The 22,733-nt window shown below is 38.9% G+C and overlaps 3 protein-coding genes and 1 pseudogene across 4 annotated transcripts; 2 read left to right on the top strand and 2 right to left on the bottom strand.

Annotated features, from left to right (window-relative positions):
* The first annotated feature begins 222 nt into the window (after positions 1-222).
* On the top strand, positions 223-4,050 carry AR791 (actin binding protein family). 2 transcript variants are annotated; one of them, XM_021944935.2, is made up of 5 exons: positions 223-616; positions 1,038-1,268; positions 1,367-1,476; positions 2,186-2,956; positions 3,043-4,050. In XM_021944935.2, exons 2-5 carry the CDS (start codon positions 1,118-1,120, stop codon positions 3,907-3,909), a joined length of 1,899 nt encoding a protein of 632 aa, XP_021800627.1. In that variant the 5' UTR covers positions 223-616; positions 1,038-1,117; the 3' UTR covers positions 3,910-4,050. The 2 variants fall into 2 exon arrangements, with proteins under 2 accessions (XP_021800627.1, XP_021800694.1); XM_021945002.2 differs by lacking the exon at positions 223-616 and adding an exon at positions 643-742.
* Positions 4,051-5,164: 1,114 nt separating this feature from the next.
* LOC110744470 (polyadenylate-binding protein 6-like) lies at positions 5,165-8,936 on the top strand. Its single transcript, XM_021944487.2, has 8 exons — positions 5,165-5,540; positions 6,239-6,548; positions 6,916-7,160; positions 7,261-7,554; positions 7,644-7,906; positions 8,023-8,082; positions 8,266-8,469; positions 8,570-8,936. The coding sequence occupies exons 1-8, from the start codon at positions 5,270-5,272 to the stop codon at positions 8,723-8,725; spliced, it is 1,803 nt and encodes a 600-aa protein (XP_021800179.2). The 5' UTR covers positions 5,165-5,269; the 3' UTR covers positions 8,726-8,936.
* Positions 8,937-9,096: 160 nt separating this feature from the next.
* Positions 9,097-11,635, bottom strand: LOC110744653 (GDSL-like Lipase/Acylhydrolase superfamily protein). Its single transcript, XM_021944663.2, has 5 exons — positions 11,197-11,635; positions 10,436-10,566; positions 10,106-10,339; positions 9,579-9,834; positions 9,097-9,481 (listed from the first exon to the last, which is right to left on the bottom strand). The coding sequence occupies exons 1-5, from the start codon at positions 11,459-11,461 to the stop codon at positions 9,285-9,287; spliced, it is 1,083 nt and encodes a 360-aa protein (XP_021800355.2). The 5' UTR covers positions 11,462-11,635; the 3' UTR covers positions 9,097-9,284.
* A 2,617-nt stretch (positions 11,636-14,252) lies between these two features.
* LOC148295481 (putative LRR receptor-like serine/threonine-protein kinase At1g51880) lies at positions 14,253-17,052 on the bottom strand (annotated as a pseudogene).
* Positions 17,053-22,733: the final 5,681 nt, after the last annotated feature.

Here is a 22,733-nt window from a genome sequence, read left to right as displayed (position 1 = left end):
TGAATCTCCGTCTCGATAATTTAGATTAGATTAAAGTAGAATATATCTTATATATATAAAAAAAGAAACCCAATAATAAATTCCAGGTTCCCCACCTTCTCACCCACTCAATATATAGTTTGTAAATGGAGGGAAAAGAAAACTGTAAACAACAAGAGAACAGAGGGCGCTCTTAATTATAGCCTTATAGGCTATCCAGTACTTTCATCAAAGTCCAAAACCAAACCTTCTAAATTTACCATAAACCCTCCATTTTTCTTCTCCTCCTCCATTTGAGAGATTCCAACAAAACAAACCCTGTTTTCTTTCTTTTTCTTTTGGTTTGTCCACCTGGAAGCAGATTCTCATTCCTCCCCCTCTCTCTGACCTGCTTTTTTGTACATCACATCCAACATGACATAAGACAACAATTAGTGGCGGATGTTTCTGAACATTGTATTTAAAAAAGATTTTCATGTAAGATTTTGTTTTATACTTTACCAACTGTTTCATCAGCCCACGAGAGAGACAAACAAATCCTCAACTGAAATTTAAATCACAGACCAAATCAAAACGTTTACTGTGTTTTTTATCCTTACTGATTCAGTGCCTTCGAGAAACGCTCCCTTAAATAATTGTAAGTTCTCGTTTCATTTTGAATCACCATAAATTCAAAAGGGTCTTGCTTACTTTTGCTATTTTATGTTTTTTTTTTCTTTGCCAATCTGACATGATGAGCTATATGAAATTTTCTCTGTTCTGGGTATGTAGAGACGCTTTTGAATTGAGATGGGTTTGGCTTTGTTTTTAATTCCTGTGATTTTTTTTGGCTTAATCTGTAATGGGTTATGTGATTCTTTTCTGTTTCTGGTATAAACTTTGATCAAAATCAGGCTTTTAATTTTATTTGAATTTTTGTTGTTGTCATTTTTGGTTTAATTCATATGATATGGTTCATGTTTATTCTTTTGGGTTAAGGTTTAGTAAGGGTTTACTTCTTTAATAATTTCTCTCGTTTGGTTTAATCTGACATGAGTTCATGGGTCATGTTCATGTAGATGGACGATGATGAAGATGAGGAACCATAATCATTCTCTAAACTATGTGGCTAATGCTTTTCAATTAGGGGGTTTTTAATATGGTGCTGGGAAAGAACAGGGACATAAAGCCTCTTCTGTTGAAATTTGGGGTGGCTTTTGCTCTCTCTTTTGCTGGATTTCTCTTTTCTCGTCTCAAAATCAAAAGGACCAAGCCCTCCCTGCCTCCTCCACGCTCGCCGTGCTCTTCGGGTTTGTCTTCTCACCTTAGATTGATCTCCTTCGGTTGAGTTTTTCTTTGTTTGCTTGGTTTTCGATTACTCATCATCTTGATCATATTATGTATGTAGATAAAGAAAGTGAAGTTGATCCAGGAGTAAGACATCGGCGAAAGGATGACCTTAATGTGACAAGGAAATCACACAGTTCATGCAATGCTTCAATTGCCTCAGAAAAATATGTATGTTTAGATGGATCATAAAGTCTTAGTTATATTCACTATGAAATCTCTGTTTTTGTTTTCGATTGATTTCAAAATTTTCCAGTAATAATGATTTTGTTGCTTGATCAGAAAGTCTTATATGAGCAGATTATTTCTACATGCTGATGTAGCTTTACCATAAAAAACGAAAATCAGTTCTGAAGGATTTTATTGGTGTGATAGCATTCCATCTGATTTATATAAAGGAAGAGATGATTTATATAAGGGAAGAGATGATTTATATAAAGAAAGAGGTGATTTATATTGGTGTGATAGGTTCATGATTATCCAACTAATTGTCTCACTTGAATGATGAAGGATTACTTTTCCAATTATAGAAACTAAAGATACGATTATGGAATTTCTCATTCATTCTTTGCCCCTATTTTCCCTTAATATTTGTGGTGGAAACCAAACATAGAAGGTTGATTGCAAGTACGTAACTTGATCATGCACTAATTTTTCAACTGTTCGTTTGTCTAGCGATTGCTTCCTGAATATTGTAATGCGTTTTGCTGTGACTAATGAAATCCATTCTATTGCAAATCTTTGTTCCTTCATTTTTTGACCATGAGAGGGAATATATCTGTATTTCATCTTGATCATAGTTATGAAGAACCAAATGAGTGGCTTTGTTCCTGTTAAATTTAATATCAGTGAACTAAGCATTTCTTTGTTTTTTTACCAGGAAGAGACATACATCCCAAAGGTCTGTGCTGGTAATTGCACATCCAGCGTTTCTCCATGCAGTAAACATGGTGGAGGTAAAGATGGATTACTCTTGCCAGTGTTCAATGATCTTGTGAAGGAATTTGACTTTGCTGCTGCAAATTCTGGGTTTTCTCCAAGGATGAATGTTGAAACGCCTAGGTCAGATGTAGACACTCCAAAAGCGTTTAGAACTTCAGAAATGGAAGAACATGAACAAGAAATCAGACACCTCAGAAGCACAGTCAGAATGCTTCGAGAGAGGGAGCGGAATCTTGAGGTCCAGTTGCTCGAGTATTATGGCCTGAAAGAGCAGGAGACTGCTGTTATGGAGCTCCAAAATCAGTTAAAGATAAACACCATGGAGGCTAAGCTTTTCACTCTCAAGATTGAGTCTTTAGAGGCAGAGAACCGAAGACTGGAGGCACAAGTGGCTGATCATGCAAAAGTGGTGGCTGAGCTTGAGGCTACTAGGGCCAAAATCAAGATTCTAAAAAAGAAACTCAGATTCGAAGCTGAACAGAACAAGGAACAGATCTTAACTCTTAAGAAAAGAGTTGAGAAGTTTCACGATAGTGAAGCTGCTGATAATTCCGAGATTCAATTGAAGCTAAGAAGGCTAAAAGATTTGGAGGGTGAAGCTGAAGAATTGAGAAAGTCTAATTTTCAATTGCAAATAGAAAATTCTGAATTGGCTCGTACTTTGGAGTCCACACAAATCCTTGCAAATTCTATCTTGGAAGATCCAGAGGTAATTAGCTGATCATATTCTTTCATTGTTTTCCCGGCTTCCCTTGATCATTACTTTTAAAATTTACGTTGTACAATTTGTTACAGGCAGAAGCATTGAAGGAAGCGAGCGTGCGTTTAAGACAAGAAAATGAAGATTTGACTAAGGAAATTCAGCAACTCCAAGTTGATCGATGTTCTGATGTTGAAGAATTAGTTTACCTCCGGTGGATAAATGCTTGCTTACGGTATGAGCTGCGGAATTTTCAGCCCCCAACTGGTAAAACAGCGGCAAGGGACTTAAGTAAATCACTAAGCCCAAGATCGGAGGAGAAAGCCAAACAGCTAATAGTTGAATATGCAAACACTGAAGGGATGGGGGAGAAGGGGATGATGGTCGACTTTGATTCTGATCAATGGTCATCCTCCCATGCTTCCTTTTTTACAGACTCTCCGGAGTTTGATGATTTTTCTGTTGATAATTCATCAGCAACAAAAACCAACACCACCAGTAAGAGCAAATTGTTCAACAAGCTAAGGAGACTCCTACTTGGTAAAGACGTTCATTACCAAAACCGGGTTTTGTCAACAGATAGAACTGGATATGCAGAAGATAACGAGTCTCCATATTGCAGCTCAAGTAAATCAACAGCAGCTTATGCTGGGCCTGAGGGTCAGAGTAACGTATTTGCAACTTCACGTAGTTCATCTAGAGCTTCTTTAGATCTTCCCAGATGGAGGAGTCCAAAGCAGCAGGATATCAAGGATGTACAAAGTGTTCAAAGAAATAGCGACGTCGGATCCTCCTCATGGTATAAGACCTTCAGCAGGGAAGGTTCTGCAGATTTGCCCCTCAAATCTGATCAAGACTCAGATTCTACCGAGAAAGCTGAGTTGGTGAAATATGCTGAAGCTTTGATGAGCTCTCGCGGTGCAACGCCCAAGGTACACAGAAAATCAGCATCAGCATCTTAGTTCTTCATCATCATCGGGTTTATATACACACATGTGAATCATATAGTTAAGAAGTTAGCAAATCAATACCAGTTTACCATATTTTGTCATTTGAAGCTAGTTAGGAACTAATTGAGCAAAATACAAAAGCAGTTCAATTGACGAGGAGTGCTTTGAGTTCTCTTTTGAATGAACATTCCATTATATACATTGGAGTTTCCTTTACTACCATGGATTTGTATACAACAAACTTACATGATTTGCAGAAATCTTTCCAATTACAGTTGTTCACTTTTGACAGTAACGTCGGGTTAATCGACAATGCATTAGGGAACATTTTGAATATAAATCCTTTTTTTTAAGAACATTTTGAATATAAATCCTTAATCTGTTGATCGTATTGGTCGATTTGTAGATTTTACAATCCAACCTGCAATTTAACCAAGAATTAAAATCAAATCCCATGTCGATTAAATTAAAATTGAATTATCATCCTTTTAATGAATGAACAATTTTTTTTTCTTCCTCCATCCACCAAATGCTTCATCAATAGATAGGGAAGCACGGCTACATTTTCAAAGAACTTATGTGATGGCAATTATGTGACAATGGACTCACTAATGTAATGACCCAGTAGTTCTCAACATTACATTACCATGATTAATTTCCCTAATCTCTCTCTTATTGATAGAGATTAAAATTCTTCAAGTTAAAAAAAAGTAAATTATTTAACAAATTGTGTGAAGTGAATTAATGCAAAAACGATATATATTTCAAGAAGTCAATGTATCTCATTGATTGACTCGTTATGCTTTTGCCAATTCACTTGCGGTTTGAGAGCCTTCCTAATATTTTGGGCACTTCAAATTGAAGTCTTTTCTAACAAAATTGTGTGGGGGTGTCGCTAGCCTGCCTTCCTCTTTTTCTTACATGGTTTAATCCTAACCGATTCAGTTAGAAATCGGTTAGATTGATCTTCTTCACAAACAATCCATTACAATCCCAGCCGTCCAAGTTATGAATTGACAAATTTATCCTTGGAACCTCTTGAATGGGATGACAGCTGTATCGCACATGCACGTGAACGAAGAAACGCCTCCACTTAAACGGCGTCGTTCAGCCATTTCCCGCCCTTCGCGACGCTCAGCATTCCCAGAATCCAAAGCTATAACCAAAGCGAGTAGACTCTGTAAATCCTACTCGAAGCGAGTGAGTTCCGTCCGTACAAATTCCTCCTTCGCATTCGCTTTTATATATCGTACAGTACACACACGCCATCCTCACCGTTATTACAAACAAACAAAACTCTCTCTCTCTCTCTCTCTCCCTCTCCCTCTCTCTCTCTGAGCTCTGTACTCTGTGATTCTTGAGCAGCAAGGAAATGGCGTCAGAGGCGTCAGACGCAAGAACCCCAATGCCGCCGCCACCACCACCACCAAAACCACCGCTACTGCGGCTACCGCTACCGCCGGTTGATCCTCTGCAGAAGGTCTCGCTGTATGTGGGTGACCTGGACCCACAGGTCACGGAAGATGACCTCCTCGGAACGTTTCGTTTCATCGGCCCCATTGCCTCAGTTCGCCTCTGCCGTAACGCTCACTCAGGCGAGTCCCTTCGCTACGCCTACGTCAACTTCTACTCTCACTCCCATGGTAACGGAAACGACACTCAAAACCCCACTCTTTCGTCTTCGTTTTCTGTTTGACAATGTATAGTAGCTCTGCTTCTTCTGTAGATTTCTCTTGTTATGTGACTGTATCTTCGTTATATTGGCTGTTTTTTGCTTATGGTTCCTTGTAGTTTTCGATTCTGTGAAATGGGTTTTCTACTGGCTTTTATTTTGGTTCTAGTGGCTAGGGATCTTTTGTCTAGCTCTTAGTTGCTCTTTTTTCTCTTTTTTTTTGGGGGGGGATTTTCTTGCTTAATGGTGAACCAACTTTCATTTTCCTGAAATGGGTTTTGGGTGGTTTCGTTTCTTGGGTTTTATGTCTTTTTGTAATAGCATTCTTGGTTACTCAAGTGTCTGAAATGGGTATTCGGTATTCGGTGGCTTTGTTTCATGTTATTTTGGTTGCATTTTCTTGCTTAATGGCGAACCAACTTTCATTTTTCTGAAATGGGTTCTTGGTGGTTTTGTTTCTTCTGCTCAACTTCTCTGTTTGGATTCTCTAGTTAGATCTCCTCCTCTGTTTGCATATTTGCATGTATGTTTTTTTGTTTCTTGGCCAGATTTCTTACTCTCTGAGTTTCTTATGTCTGCTTTCATGTTTGATTTCTGCACCACCTTTTTTGATACGTTATATTTGATCTTTGATGCGTCTGTTTACTTTGAGTTATCTGTTTTGATCAGCATCCAAGGCTATGGCTTGTCTGAATCACACTGAATTGAAGGGGAAAACCATGAGAATAATGTGGTCTCAAAGGGATGCTCTTCCAAGAAAAACTGGTATTGCCAATATCTTTGTGAAGAACCTTGACACTTCAGTCACCAGCACTCAGTTGCAGGACATGTTTGGCGATTTTGGGACTATACTCTCTTGCAAGGTAGCTGAAGAAAATGGGAAGAGCAAGGGTTTTGGGTTCGTCCAGTTTGACACAGAGGATTCAGCTATGGCTGCTGTCAGTGCTCTGAATGATACTGTTATTATGGGGAAGAATTTGTAAGCCCTCTGTTTCCTTTGTTCTGTGTTTCTTACTTTCGAATGTTCTTGACTGAATAAACTTCAATGGATGGCCCTCAATGGATCATTGTTTTAATGACAAGTAATGATCTACAAGGTCATGGTTATTCCTTCGATATGCTTGTCTTCCTGGTGTTGATTGTTTATGATGTTCTTGGGCAATGTGTGTTATCCAAAAATTGTTCTATTCTGTATAACCTGGATGGTTACATGTGTTTCTTAAAGGTTCTGAGTTTATATATTGATATAAAGGACTCTCCTATAGTTTCCGCTTTTGTTAAAATGATTTATTTGTCAATAAATTTATGCTGTTGTAATTGTTTTCTGTCCTGTCATTTCTCTTTAGATATGTGTCAAAATTTGTCAAGAAAAGTGAGAGGCTATCAGAATTTACAAATCTGTATGTGAAAAATCTGGACGAAGATGTAACTGAGGATCTGCTTGAAGAGAAGTTCTCTCTGTATGGAAGGGTTGATAGTCTTGCCATCATGAAGGATGCCAACGGGAAGTCAAGGGGTTTTGGGTTTGTTAATTTTGAGTCCCCAGAAGAGGCTAAGAAGGCGATTGAGGCCATGAATGGTGCACTGCTGGGTAAACCTCCAACTTTCTTCATCTCATTTTAGTTTGTTTTGTCTGTAACATTATTATGCCTGAAACTTTCTCTAATAAGCAAAATCAAAATGTGGATCAGGAACAAAACATTTGTTTGTAGGAAGGGCTCAAAAGAAAGCTGAGAGGGAAAAGCTTCTAAATTGTAACAATGAGATGCTCAACAGTCCGATTGAGAAACTTAGGTCTTCGAATCTCTACGTTAAGAATTTAGCTGAATATGTTGACAATAAAAAATTAGAAAAGCACTTTAGTGCCTTTGGGAAGATAGAATCGGTTAAAGTGATGTGCTATGATAACGGGAGGAGCAAAGGATTTGGCTTTGTTTGTTTCTCAACTCCTGAAGAAGCTGTAAAGGCTCTCAATACTCTTAATGGTAAACTCATTGTGTCTCTTTTCCTGCTTCTTGTCTTCTTAAAGCTGTATTTGGTTTACACCTCTGTGATTTGAGTTTGTTTTTGTCAGGAACCATTTTCGAAGGCAGAAAACTGTATGTGGCTGTAGCTCAACGCAAAGAAGATCGCTGCAGAGATCTGCAAAATTACTTTTATCATCAATTGCCACAAAGATCTTTCCAACCTCCAAACTGGACTATCCTCCCCCCACTCCAGTACAGCGTTTCCCCTAGCCCTCCTATGTCTCCTCCGCTACACCAACCGGTCATGTATCAAACTTTTGGTACTAACGTTGATGCACAGCATCCTTTGGTGTCACAAAACTTCCCATGGGTAAGTAATCCACCTTATTTGCTAATAGATATTATATATATTTGTGTGTGTGTGTGAGTTTCTGCTTGTGTATTTAGTCTCAGCAAGTTATTCTTACTTGATTTATGATGCCGCAGATTCCATCCAGACAAGTACAGTGGGGGGGTAGCACCAAGAATGAGAATTTCCAAAAGAATGTAAGTTAAGTTTTTCATTTTTTTTCAGTTACAGTCACATAATTTTGTTTTAACCACTCACAAAGTGCCATCTTAGAACTCATAAGACTCTGTTGATATGTAAAGGCTTTCACAATGTTCTTGTCCTATGCTGGCTTTGTTATGGATTGAACTGATATAAATTTCTTTTCACCTGTTTTACAGTCGAGGACATATGGTAAGTGTAATGTTCATGCCCAAGATATGAACTCTGTGAATCATGGAGGTCATGAAGCTGGCAACAGGAAGAAGGGTTACAAACAGAGTGGACCCACGGGATGTTCAAGATCAGCAGCTACAGGAAGCAGAGCTGAGAACTCCAAAACAACTTCAAGGGCTCGTCACCACCCTCTTTCTGAGAATCTTGAGGTCTGTGAGTACTTCATTCAGAGGATTTTTATTTATTTTTTCACGAGACTGTCAATAATTCTTGTGTTATGTGCTCTCTCTCTCTCTCTCTTCCTTGTAGCGTGCGCATGCAGCACAGATAACAAGAACGTCAGAAATGCTGTTGGAGATGAACAACTCTGTCAAAGAAGCTCAAGTTTTGAAGGTGGCAAATGGTAGTAGGACTAGTGCAGATCATCGCCCTGTTTTTGCAAAGTGCCGCTCTTACTTGACCTGAAAACTGGTGGCATTTTACCTTTGCTATATGTCTTGTTACTTACTAGTTCAGTTTCTGTCAAAGCATTTCGTTCTCTCTGCGTGTAATTTGGAAAAGATGCTGTACAATTGATTGCTTCTGTAAATCTCTTCAGTAAGGCGAGACCAGCACTTAGACTCTTCAGTACTAATCAATTTGAATATAACGTTTAGCTTTTTCTGGTTTGTGCTTCTGTTTTCTTGTTTGCTATAGATTAGGTCTCTCTCTCTCTCTCTCTCTCTCTCTCTCTCTCTCTCTCTCTCTCTCTCTCTCTCCCTGAGATCTCTTGTTTGGTTTTACTTTTCCTCAATTAACGAAGCAAACAATTTATGCAAATCACATCTTAGTAGAAGAAAACAAAATCAGTGAGTAGATTTCTGAACCATTTGTTGATCTTCTCAAACTTCTTTTGTAATTAATTAATAAATTGCATGCAACTCATTAATCTTTTGCATCACTATCTTTGTAAACATAGTAACCTAAAAAGCAAGTAGTAACAGTCTTCAACATTTTAAAGAGACGGAAAGATCCATATATATCTTCATCCAATGAGGGAGATGCCCTGGATAATCAATGCATCAGCAAGAACTTGATTAGCAGCTTGAGATGGATGGACGCTATCCCAGAACACGTATTGAGTCGCATTCGAACAAGTTCCAATCGAATTTGGATTGCACAGCAGTGATGTTGTCTCTACAATCCCAGTTCCACAGCAACCTCTCCTTGCTTCCGCAAACCCTACAAAAAATATCCATAGAAAAAACAATTATATATTATTTCTCAAGTATCTATTTTGTTAGGCTACTTGGGTTGAAATTTTAGTTTAGTTTAGTACCGTAATTCGATGGGGCTTTAATCACATCATAGAGAGGCTTGAAAATGTCGAAGATGACGATCTTAAGGCCAGGAAGTTGCTTTTGGAGATTTGCTGCGGCGGAGCTTATCTTCTTATTGAACCCTTGGGCATCAGAGTTGATTCTATCCACGCACCCTTGCTCATGGGATCCAAATAAGGTGATTGCGGCTGGAAGGCAACCCAATGGAGGGAGTGAAGTCACACCAATTTTCCTGGCTCCCGAGCCATACAAATCCTAGTTTTTCAAGGAAGCATCAAAATCTTAGTTAAGATCCATTTGAATGAAATGATTTCAAAGAAAAGATTGGGAAATGCTAATAAGGCAAATTAGTTAAAAATAAACTATAAAACACTAGATAGACATTAACTGAATTCCTTGATTTGAAATCATCCCTCTCAAACGAGCCCTTAGTTTCGCTATCAGAAATCACAACATACAATTTTAACCACTTTTTTTTTTTTTCAAAAGAGGAGATTAATAAAGAGAAGCACCAATGACAAGATACCTTAACAAAGCTTGAGAAGAGGCCAACAAGGATAGAGGAATATTGCTCAGGAGTGTAGGCTCTGTTAAGATAAGGGTTGACATAATAGTTCTGAAGAAAGTCACTGTTGCCAGCACTCAATAAATAGAGTGCATCCTTGATGATGGATGCTGCTTTCTTACTGCCTGCTACCTTGGCTAGCTTACCCTGATATTCCCTGAAATATTGTAGCTGCTGGGACAATGGGATTGCATGCTGCCACAACAAGTTCAATTGTTTTGTGTGAAACATGTGAAATTAACATGTACATAGGTGTAAAATTAACTGTCATAACTAAGATTGGAATTTTACATTTAGAGTTGCTGCTCTTTCGTCATAACCGGATGCAGCTGAAGCGAAGTTGGCTCCAATCAGAAGGTTCTTCCCTGATGCCTGTGGGCTAAGGTATGCCGGTGGGTAAGTCGTGAACCCCAGAGTGTCAGCTGCATAAAGAAACTCAGATTAGCATGTTTTTACCAGTTAACTAAGACGCTTGGATAGTCTAATTAACTGCTAATCCAATCCCAGATTAATGCTGGAGGAGTCATATTATAATTTCTAACTACAATAGCTTACTGCATGATGCGGCATAAGTTGAGACTGGTGGTAATTGACACATGAACAACCATAAGATTTGATCAATTATTTAACATGGTCCCTCTAACATTAATATCAATCAATCCCAAATGCAGCTAATTAATCATAAAGAAATTAATGATCATTATCAACAATTAATCTGGTTACAGAAAGATATATACTTTTAAAATTCTGTTCCTGTAAGAAAGGTTAAGCTACATAAAGAAACTAATTATGTTATGTAGTTGAAACTAACTTAACTAGACAACTTAAACTTAAACAATCAGGTTGGTGTTTCTAACAAGATCACTTTTCTTGCTCTAGGAAGCGATTAATTATTGTTTATGCACCAGATGCATTGTGCCCGCCTTGTTGCACCCGAGTTTGAGCTCCCTCCCCGTACATTAGAGTAGTCTACACTATCATATTGTAAAAGAAAAAAAAAAAAAAAAAGGAGAAAGAGAAAGGCTTCAATTTGAAGCTAATTTTCTACTTACCAGTGATGTCAGTGGCTAGCTTCCCATTGCAAAACCTGCCAGTAGGCTGATGGTTGACAAAGTCCCTTCCATATGGAGGGTAATTAGCCTTGAAGATAGTTGGGAGATAGTCATTGTTGCCCACATCAACTGCAGAGTCACCAAAGGTCATGATGGCTGGAACAAGAGTGGTTGCTTCTTGTGCATTTCCACCACTTGCAAACAATGCACATACAAAAACCAAACCCAAGGCTGCAGCTGTCAAGTATTGGCTATGGCTGCCCATTTCTGTGAAGCAGCTTCCTTTTGTTTGAAGCTCAATGCTATGAAAAACTGGACTTTATAAGGGCATTGAAAATGACGCTTTTGAAGTTTCCTCTTGAAGAGGGAAGGTGGAGTTTGTGTTTAGGCATTAAATGAGAGTTCAATTGGTTTTACCAGCACTAAAAATTATACAAACACCATAACTCACTGAGCCCCTTTTGTCTTGCTAGCTTTTCACTCTTATTTTTCTTCTTATAAATCCATAATAAGGGTCCAATCGAGTGGAAAAAAGGACTTTGATTTGTAGGTCTCAGGGTAGCGTGTTAAGAAACCCTTTCTTGTAATTTAAATTTTCGCTTGTATTAAAAAAAAATATATCCATAATAATTTGCAGACAAAACATAATTTTCTCTGGTTATATTAAATATGGGGCAGTTGAGAAGATAGAGCAGGTGGAGGCATTATGAGTTAAAGCCATGTCAAAGCTGCATGTGATGGAGTTATTTTGGTGGTTCTGAAACTCTCTTGACTTATAGCCAACTGGTTGGACAAATAAGGCATGGAAATCGGTGGCTTAATTAGCAAAACTAAAACCCAATGAGGATCAAGGAAGGGACACCAAAATATGCATCAAATCAGAGGCATTGTGAGTCACAATTTGAGGAGGCTCTCTTTATTTATGTTTAGAGAGAGAATTAGTTGGAACAGTTCTCTCTCATGATAATGGTATTGATGATCATCGACCTGCATTGGGACTGGGGTGCGGTCCATATGGACGGTCAGGATCAATAAATAGAAATGGATACTTGTTGCCATCAAACCCTGCCAGCTTTCTTCCATTTTGTAGATAGTACATGTCCTGAAAGCACGCGTTTCTGTGCATGTTTGATGTTTTTGAAAATTAATTGAAGAGTCGGACCAAACCTTTTGATTGAAGTGAAGAACAAATGTAGAGAGAACCCGACAAGAAAATATCGCATTAAAAGAAGAAAAGATAAGAGAGAAACATTTTAGATATTTAAAATAATATATATCTTTTTGTTTTGGTGCAGATATTTAAAATCTTTCTTTTTTTATCACATGCTACGCATAGTCACTGCAAAGTTTTTTCGGTCAAAGTCACTGCAAAGTTAGGGGAAAAGGAAGTATGATGGTTGTCGGAGAGACACAGTGTTTGATAAATGGTTTTTTTTAATTTCCATTTTACTCTCAAATTTTATATTTATTATTCAATTTATTAAATGTTCTAAGTGGTGACATATCATTTCCAGCATTGCCTTAGGATCAGTTTCATAGCTGGGGGATAGCAAATATTGGTTTTTTCTCAAAGATTGGGTACCGTGTGGCGGTGAGGCAGTGTGATGACGATTTTGGAATGGGGGAATCGGATCAGAGTGCTCAAGAAGGATTTTGAATGCGAATTTGGAAGCTTGCAGTACCCAACGAAATTAAAATGCTAATTTGGAGGGCAAGTTCTGAAATTCTACCAACTGCAGTCAATTTATTTAATAGAAGGGTGCTTGCATCTCAGGTGTGCTCAAGGTGTGGGAAATATCCTGAAGATGCCTACCATGCTCTATGGTCTTGTAAAATGAGTCAATTTTTTTTGGCAGTGTACCTATTTTATTCGGCGAATTAATATGGCGGTTGGCACTTTTGCTGATGTTTTTGAGGTTGTGGCTTCAATGTTGTCGAAAGCTGACTTGGAGCGCTTTGCTTGTTGTGTGTGGAGTGTGTGGAAATTACGTAATGATTCTTTGCATGGGAAACATATTACACGGTTGGATAATATGGTGGAAAACACAATGGAGATGCTGGCGGTGTTCAAATCTTGTGAGGAGTGGTCCAAGCTCCCCTTGGTACCTCAACAGGTCCAAGCTCCCATTGGTTGAAACCAATTTTATTCTTAACTCTGATGGGGCTGTGGGTCGTAAGCAAAGTGGACTGGGTATGGGGGGCTGCTGTCGTGATCATGATGACAACTTTATCTGTGGGTTTGCTTCTAGCGGTCCACCTGGTTTGGATGTTTTGGGCACTGAGTGAAGAAAGTTGAGGTTCCACCACAAAACCAATTGACAATGGGGGGAGTAACCCAATTCCTTATAAACCCAGGCTTGGTCCCTTAACTTTTCAATGTGGGACAAATACTATCAACATTGAAAAGGCAATGGGGTGGTGCATGGCCTAGCCCAGTGTGGACTGAGAGTGAGATATCGACCTTTCTGGACAGACCGTGCTCCCCCATGGCTAAGCATTCAGTTAGATAAGGATAGAATTATGGTGTAGATTTTTGTTTGCATTATTGAGGTGCGGTGGTACTCTTTTTCCATGATCAGATTTTTCTTTATTGGGGGTTTTTGATGGCAAAGTTTTAATGAGGCCACATTAACGCCCTTCGTTCGTATGTAAACTTCTATCGTTTGTTTGGTGTTAGTGATGAATGAAAATTTTTCTATTTGATAAAAAAAAAAAAATTATTAAATGATTTAAGAATAATTGAAATTTCATTCCCTCTCCAACAAAAAGGGATTCTTTTAGTACATAAAGTATAAAACAAGATAAGCTGATAAAATATTTTATGTCCATGCTTATAATAATCCCTGAAATCAAGTGGTCTATATCATTTTTTCTTTGGGTCTGAAAACTGAGATGCATTCAGGAAAAAAGCAAGAGAGCCCCATGGCCAGGCCACAAAGTACCTAAGACTAGCTCATGCATTGAGGCCCAGACAAAGAGCCCACAGTACAATGAGATTGATCAAGTTGCATAAAAAAACATTGATGAAAGAAAAGGAAGAGGAAAACAATACACCACAATTTTCATTATTTTATCAAGATAGCTACCTAACTGAGGGGCATTTCATGGGTACTAAATTTGTTTCAATGCCAGTCTGATTTGTTTGAGCTAGTTCTGTTGCCAAACATTCCCTTATTCCCATCACTACCTCACTCATGGTCGGCCTTTTGATGGCATCTGCTGATTTACATGCTGTTGCTATTTCCGCAGCTTTCCAAACAGAGTTTACATTGAAACTTCCCTCTAACCTCCGATCAACAATACCGGAAATGTCCCCGTTCAAAAGCATGAAAGCAACCCAGTTACTTATGTGAATTCTCTCATCATGTGTGTTTGAATAAACAGGTCGACCTGTGATGATCTCCAACAGTACAACCCCAAAGCTATAAACATCACTTTTCTCATTTAGCCTGTTTGAGTCGTGGTACCTTCAAGCCAACCGTGCATCACAAGTCATGTCAAAACAACAATACTAAAAGATCGACATGTTTCCTGAATTTTAGTTGATCAACATTAAGATGATATGGCACGTGACATGATAGTGTCTTACTCGTAGAAATAGATAAAGTCGAGAATAGGCTCAGATATGAACAAATGAAATGGCGCGTTAGGCTAGTAACAAAAACTTACTCGGGGGCAAGGTACCCAGGAGTGCCAGCAACAACTGCGAATATATGAGTACCATCCTCCGTAGTGAAATTTCTAGATAGGCCAAAATCAGATATCTTGGCTTGGAAATTTTCATTTAGCAAGATGTTTGATGATTTGACATCCCTGTGGATCATAGGTGGTGTACAACCATGGTGCATATATTCCAATCCTGCATTGCAAAATTCATACTGATTTTATCACAAATTTTTATTTTTATTTTTATTTTTATAAATGATGAACATAAATTGCTAGTAAAAAGGGATTATGAAAATGATTTTGTTGCAGACCTTGGGCAGCCTCTATTGCTATTTGAAGTCTACCTTCCTAAGTCAAGACATTTGAAATGCTACCTGCATATATAAAATAACCACATAAACGAAACCTCACCTAAAGAAATGGTGAATTTGGCTAACGAAGAATTTCAATTGAAAACAAACCTGAAAGATGTTTTTGTAAGTTTCCATTGGCCATGTACTCGTAAACGAGCCCTTTGTTGGTCTTATCATTGCAATATCCTACAAGGCTAATCAAGTTTATATGGTGAACTCTCAGAAGAAGATCAACCTGCAAATGAAGAGGCCATAAATGCAACATCTTAGTATATTACATGTGACTGAGGATTAGAAAGTCTGCAGTAGTTTATTTTGACAAACATGCCTCTGTGTTGAAATTAATGCACATTTGTGCTAAAGAAATGTGTGGAATGTGCAAAAGAAATATGTGGAGAAATCTAGAAGCTTTGAGATGAGCCTAAACTATTGGAGAATTATCTAGAGAAAGCCACACCCTATCTAGAACCATAGGGTAGGTACTCCTTGAAACAAGCCAACATCCTTCCTTAATTTGCTCTCTTAGCTTCCCAGCAACTTGCCACCTTTTATTTAAGTCAGAAATGACTTAAACTGACCTTGCAAGTGGGTAGAAAGCGATAGCACATGACAAAAGAGTTGAAAAAACACCTTGGAAAACGAAACAGCAGGTTCTGAGCGACCGGTCGCTAGTACTCGGCGACCGGTCGCTTTTAGGCAGAGTCTTCAGCGACCAGTCGCTCGCTGTTTTCGTTCCAGACTTGCAATCTGCTTCAAAACGACTGGTAGCAAATGCCCAGCGACCGGTCGCTTCTCCAGAAGCTTGTATCCCTTATGCGAGCCATTTTTCCAACAACAAGAAGAATCAACATGACAATATGGAGGTAAAAACTGGCCCAAGACAAATCTCTGGAGCTGTTGTAACATGCAGGATCAGTTGGATAGGCTACACTTGTTCAATGGAGCTCAAATTTGGATATGTTGTAGTCAACATCTATTGGAACAAGTTTCATGAAGATCTTCACCTCATCCAAGTACCGGGGCATGTTGATCCAAGGCCAAGAAGTTGACCTACGAAAATGAACAAAAACAGAATTTATAACAAATAATGCATTTTTAGCTCATTTTCATTCTACCCAAGGTAAAATCTATGAAAACATAAAAAGGAAGTAAAATGCTATAAAATTTCAAGAACTAACTCAAAATAAAGGGTGAATAACATGATAAATCATGTGTAAGAATGAACCCAACAGCTATCTTCCCTGTTAATCCGCTCGAGGACAAGTTCCTGCTTGCATGTTCCATAACTTCATTAGGACATAAATTTTGGAATTAAAATGGAATGACTTGAATAATTTTGTATGAAGATACTTACAAGGATGTGATTCTTGGGGTCTCATTTTCATGATAGCTACAATTTAGACCATTCCACAAGAAAACTATCGGGGCACATGGATCTCCTTGCCAGTTCTTTGTAATTTTATAAGTTGACTTGATGTTCGTGATTGCGTCAACTAATATTTTCAGAAGGTCAGCAGAAAATGTCATTAAAATCAATCATCAAGGCGCTAAATCGGATGCGATGAAACTTAAGGAAGAATTACTTACAATCTTCTTCATTTGTCTTTGATTCTAAGAATTCTTTTACCATGTAAAGCTCAATGGCATTGACGATGGGTTTAAGGGTAGAGTTCTCAGCTGCAAAGATTGAAAAATTATATTGTACTTCTCCACCAACAGCCAAACGGGTGAAAAGAGTTCTTGTGTACAAGTATTCAGGAGAAAAAAAGCCCTTGAAAGAGCTCTCCGTTCTTAGTCTAGAATGGTTAGTTTTGAGCTTTTCAATTCCTGCTTTCATTCTTGTCTCCTGTTGTTCTCCTTGCTTTACTTTGTTCTCCTCATTTCTGTCTCTGTAGCAATTTCTACCTCCTAACAAGTCCTTTGTCCATTACAAACCAAACTGAGGCAGAAGATTCCTATAAATCTAGTTTGAAGTGTTACAAGAGGTTCTATGAAGCATGATATTTCAAAATTTTCTATCATGGCAACATGCACAAAACAAATAAAAGACGATGATCAACCAAGTTTTGCAAGCTAAGCATGAGGGTTAAAATGAACCGAAGTTCTAGATCCAGAATAGGGATAAGATTTTAGAGAGACGGACAATTAGCCGACTACTAGTTGGTCTAACATTGAGACTGTCCCAAACTTAACCACATGTTATAGTCAAATAACATGGGTAGAATATTTTCAGATATATTTCATTCTCCGAAAGGAGGTATTTATAATACAGGTTAGAAACCCTAGTAGGGTTTAATTAGGAAATAAGTGGAATCCTAATTACATAATATCTACACAAAAGGTAAAATAAATAAAACCCAAATAGAATAGGACTAGGACTCGCCAACACTCCCCCTCAAGTTGGAGCAAAGACGTCACGCATGCCCAACTTGTCAAGCGAGTTGAGAAAGATACTTGTAGAAACAGCTTTCGTAAGAACATCAGCTAACTGATACTCTGAACGGATGAAGGGGAAGGACACAATCTGCGCATCCAACTTTTCCTTAATGAAATTTCGATCAACCTCCACATGCTTTGTACGGTCATGTTGTACAGGATTATGAGCAATTGCAATCGCAGCCGTATTGTCACAATATAACTCCATGGGTTTATTAGGCCCAAAACCAAGGTCTTTCAACAATCTTCTCAACCATAGTAACTCAGATACACCATGGGCCATTCCCCGATACTCGGCCTCAGCACTAGATCTAGACACCACCTTTTGTTTCTTGCTCCTCCACGTAACAAGATTGCCACCCACAAACATAAAATACCCAGATGTCGAACGCCTATCTGTGGCTGAACCTGCCCAATCAGCATCTGTATACCCTTCTACATTTGTATGGCCATACTTGGAGAAAATTAACCCCTTGCCAGGAGTTACTTTCAGATACCTTAAAATACGAGTCACAGCCCCCATATGATCTACACTAGGAGAGTGCATAAACTGACTCACTATATTTACAGCATACGCAATATCTGGACGAGTATGAGCCAAATAAATCAACTTCCCCACAAGTCGTTGATAACGTTCTTTATCAGTTGGAACTTGATCGGGATATATCCCCAACTTATGATTCTGCTCACTAGGGGTATCAATCGGTTTACAATCCAACATTCCAGTTTCTGCAAGTAAATCCAAAACATACTTTCTTTGGGATAGAAAAATACCATGTTTAGATCTGGCAACTTCAATCCCAAGAAAATACTTTAAATCACCCAATGATTTCATCTCGAACTCAGAAGCCAGATACTTCTGAAGACTCTGTATCTCTACATGATCATCTCCAGTCACAATCATATCATCAACATAAATAATTAAAGCCGTCAATTTACCTTTATGACGCTTCAGGAACAAAGTATGATCAGAGTTACTTTGCACATATCCAAACTTCTTCATAAATGCAGCAAATCTTCCAAACCACGCTCTTGGAGACTGCTTTAATCCATACAAGGATTTCCGTAGTTTGCACACCACACCCTCCTTAGAAGTCACAGGGATACCTAGCGGAGGATCCATATATATTTCTTCCTTGAGATCACCATGGAGGAATGCATTTTTGACATCAAATTGTAGCAGCGGCCAGTCACGGTTAGCAGCTAAGGATAAGAGTACGCGTACAGTGTTGAGCTTAGCTACTGGAGCAAAAGTCTTTGTGTAATCTACTCCATATGTCTGAGTATACCCTTTTGCTACCAATCTTGCCTTGTAACGGTCAATGGAACCATCAGCCTTGTGCTTCAAAGTAAACACCCATCTGCACCCAACTGCCTTTTTTCCTTTTGGTAAAGGAACTATCTCCCAAGTAGCATTCTTGTTCAAGGCTTCCATCTCAACATGCATTGCATCTACCCAGTTTTGATCAGATAGAGCATCCTGCAACTTAGTTGGCACACATACACTAGATAATTGACACAAATATGATGCATATGACTTAGATAAACGATGAGTTGACATATAATGGTTAATGAGATATTTAGACTTGGCATGTATATCAGGAGAATATTGTACTTTAGGTTTCCCACGGGTAGTACGTGGGGGCAAAGAATAGGTAGGCATATCACTAGAAAGTACCTCATTATCACAACTTGATTGAGGCAGTGGCAGGGCAGATGGGGGTCTTGTATCAATTTCATCTGTACGAAAGTCGCTAGTATCACTGTTATGTCCTTCTGAGAGAGGCTCGAAAAATTCCAAAATATCACCTGGCGACCGGTCGTGACATTCCTGGCGACCGGTCGCTTCACTCGTATCGTCATTGTCGTCGCTCGTCGAGGCAGGCGACCGGTCGTTTCCTATGTGCGACCGGTCGTTTTCAGGCAGATTCGTTAGCGACCGGTCGTTCACTTCTATGCGACCGGTCGTATCTAGGCAGATTCGTTCACGACCGGTCGCTTCCTCCATGCGACCGGTCGCTTCCTGTTCTTCAAAAAATCCTTCTTCATGTTCTTCAGAAATTCCTTCTTCAGGTCCAACATCTTCCATATTTTTCACTCCGAAACTCTTCAATTCACTCCCCCTCTCCCCCTGAATTGGAGATGAGGGAGATACATAATAAGGCACTTCTTCATGGAAAGTCACATCCAAAGTAACATGCACCTTCTGGGTAGGTGGATGATAACACTTATAATCCTTCTGAGTAGAAGAATAACCAATAAAGACACATCGCAGAGCACAAGGATCAAGTTTACTCCGTTGATGAGAGTAGACATGAACATAAGCAATACACCCAAAAACTTTAGAGGGCAACTTGGAAACGGAGACAGGGGAAACATGGTCACCAAACACATCATGCAGAGTCTTGAAATCAAGAACCCGGCTAGGAGTACGATTAATCAAATAGGCAACAGACAGAACAGCATGCCCCCAAAGGTGATGGGGAACAGACATATCCAACATGAGTGAGCAGGCAACTTCAAGCAAGTGTCAGTTCTTTCTTTCAGACACACCATTTTGTTGAGGAGTAAAAGGGGTTGTCGTCTGGTGAATAATCCCTTGAGTACGGAAGAAAGACGCTAAAGTATTATTCACATATTCACCTCCGTTGTCTGTCCGAAATACTTTGACCCGAGCATGAAACTGAGTAGACACCATAGTACAAAACTCTGGAAGGATAGAAACAACATCATGTTTATTTTTCAGCAAGAAAACCCAAGTAAGTCGGGTACAATCATCAATAAATGTGACGAACCAACGAAATCCGTTCGAAGTAACGCGAGCCGGACCCCACACATCAGAATGCACTAAATCAAAAGGCTTTGCAGCTTTACTGTCACTTAAAGGAAATACAGTGCGATGGCTCTTGGCCAAAATACATGTCTCACACTTAAAACTGGACTCATCACAGGAGCGGAATAAAGATGGAAACAGACGCTTAAGGTAGCCAAATGACGGGTGTCCCAAGCGACGATGCCATAACCAAATTTGTTGTTTGTCTTTGACACTGCAACTTTGAACAGTATTAACGACACGATCACGAACTGGTGCAGAAGGCAATGTCAAATAATATAACCCCCCTATCCGTTTACCATGCCCAATCATCTCGTGAGTCCTAAGATCCTGAAAAGAGCAATGGGTAGGATAGAAAGTAGCAGAAGCATTAAGTGTATCAAGTAAGCGACCAACAGATAACAAGTTACAATGGATATTGGGAACTAATAACGCATGAGACAAGGACAGAGTTGGGGTGAGAGAAATGGTGCCCTCGCCAATAATTGGAGAGGGCAAGCCATTAGCACTAGTTATGTATGGGTTACGGGTGTTACTAGACAACTCATCAAAAAATTTAGCATCATAAGTCATATGATCAGAAGCACCAGTGTCAATTATCCAAGTATTAGAGCCAGTACCTGGAATAGAGTCAGAGACACGCAAATTCGCAGAAGCAGCAGCAGCACCAACAATGGAATTATCACCCATGATTGTAGTAGAAACCCAACAAATCACGCAGAGTATACAACAGAACACAGCACAGACACAAATCCGGCAGATGTACGAAGACAGTAGAGGCACACAGTAGAGGCACGAACACAGTAAAGGCAGATGCACACAGCGGAACACGGCAAAAGCACAGGAAATAGAGGCACGAACACGACAGAGCACACAGCGGAACACGACAAAGGCGCAGGCACAAGAACCCTAAAGAAATTAGGGCACGCAGTAGAACACGGGTGGGCACAACACACACAGGTCACCAGAAAGTCGACTCTGATGCCAAGTCAAATAATATGGGTAGAATATTTTCAGATATATATCATTCTCCGAAAGGAGGTATTTATAATACAGGTTACAAACCCTAGTAGGGTTTAATTAGGAAATAAGTGGAATCCTAATTACATAATATCTACACAAAAGGTAAAATAAATAAAACCCAAATAGAATAGGACTAGGACTCGCCAACAGTTATAGCATAACAAGTGTGAGGTTTATCACAAAATGTCTTGGTGTTATTAGTCGTGGAACCACTCATTATATATTGTATTTTATCTTTGATTAATTACGTCAAAAGCCATTAAATATGCAGCCAAAATTTTATGTGTTTGAACCTTTCAACCTCATCCCCATTATCACTATGTTAACATGGAGGGTGGGGCTGCGCCAATCACATTTTTGTTTGTCACACTTCTGTTTCCGGGATTCAATGGTTGTAATAACTTAAGAACTTAAGAATTTAACTATTTGAAATACCAATATTATTATAGAACTCTTCCATCTCTAAAGAATATTACATTCATTCGACAACTGTTTTTGGTTTGTTTTTCTTTTTCTATAATATATTTTTGTATTGGTCTACCATTTGGGGAAACTCATTGGCAAAGTGGCAAAAGGATGAGATGAGAAGAAGCTGGTGTGAGAGGGGAGGAGAAGAAGGGCAGCACGAGGGAAGAAGCCAAGAAATGCGTTTGCGATAAAGAAGATGCTTTTGGTACCTATTAGGTACTAAAATTGACGATGAAATGTCTGTTAGGTGCAAATTGACATAATACATTCTAAAAAAATATAAATTTTTTTTTAACACATTAATCAATTGCTCAACTTGTTAACTCTAGAGCTGAAGTCTACGACACAGCTGGTTCGACTCAAATGTCCAAAGTCTACAACACAGTTGGTTTAACTCAAATTTAAGTATATGCAAGTAGTGGGTCAATGGCTTGAAAGATCCATTACCAGTAGATTATCCATGAAATGATTAGGAATAGGCATAAGATTATTCTTGATAGGATTTTGCTTCTAATTTGGACTATAACTCCTACCCATGTGCCTATGTGTTATAACTAAGAAGTTTAGGGAGCTTTTTTTGTGATGTTGCGAACCCTAATTATGAGTGAGCGTGTGAGGAAAACACTTGCGCTTGTAGTTGTTCCTCCTTCTTTTGTAGTGAGAATTTCATAGAAACCCGGGGACGTAGCTTATTTATGAACCTTATAAATTCTTGTGTTGTTTGTGTGATTGCTTTACTTTTTGGCTTCCCAATCACA

The sequence above is a fragment of the Prunus avium genome, chromosome 3, assembly GCF_965620075.1.
Source record: "Prunus avium chromosome 3, drPruAviu1.hap1.1, whole genome shotgun sequence".
Lineage (NCBI taxonomy): Eukaryota > Viridiplantae > Streptophyta > Magnoliopsida > Rosales > Rosaceae > Prunus > Prunus avium.
This window is presented reverse-complemented; position numbering and strand designations above follow the sequence as displayed.

Excerpts from the sequence above, each read along its gene's own strand:
- AR791 (XM_021944935.2), top strand. The coding sequence starts at position 1,118 with ATGGTGCTGGGAAAGAACAGGGACATAAAGCCTCTTCTGTTGAAATTT. Across the intron at positions 1,269-1,366 it reads ACGCTCGCCGTGCTCTTCGG|ATAAAGAAAGTGAAGTTGAT; the intron begins GTTTGTCTTCTC and ends TTATGTATGTAG. Across the intron at positions 2,957-3,042 it reads CTATCTTGGAAGATCCAGAG|GCAGAAGCATTGAAGGAAGC; the intron begins GTAATTAGCTGA and ends AATTTGTTACAG.
- LOC110744470 (XM_021944487.2), top strand. The coding sequence starts at position 5,270 with ATGGCGTCAGAGGCGTCAGACGCAAGAACCCCAATGCCGCCGCCACCA. Across the intron at positions 5,541-6,238 it reads CTTCTACTCTCACTCCCATG|CATCCAAGGCTATGGCTTGT; the intron begins GTAACGGAAACG and ends TGTTTTGATCAG. Across the intron at positions 7,161-7,260 it reads CATGAATGGTGCACTGCTGG|GAACAAAACATTTGTTTGTA; the intron begins GTAAACCTCCAA and ends AATGTGGATCAG.
- LOC110744653 (XM_021944663.2), bottom strand. The coding sequence starts at position 11,461 with ATGGGCAGCCATAGCCAATACTTGACAGCTGCAGCCTTGGGTTTGGTT. Across the intron at positions 9,835-10,105 it reads TCTTCTCAAGCTTTGTTAAG|GATTTGTATGGCTCGGGAGC; the intron begins GTATCTTGTCAT and ends TTGAAAAACTAG. Across the intron at positions 9,482-9,578 it reads TAAAGCCCCATCGAATTACG|GGTTTGCGGAAGCAAGGAGA; the intron begins GTACTAAACTAA and ends TATTTTTTGTAG.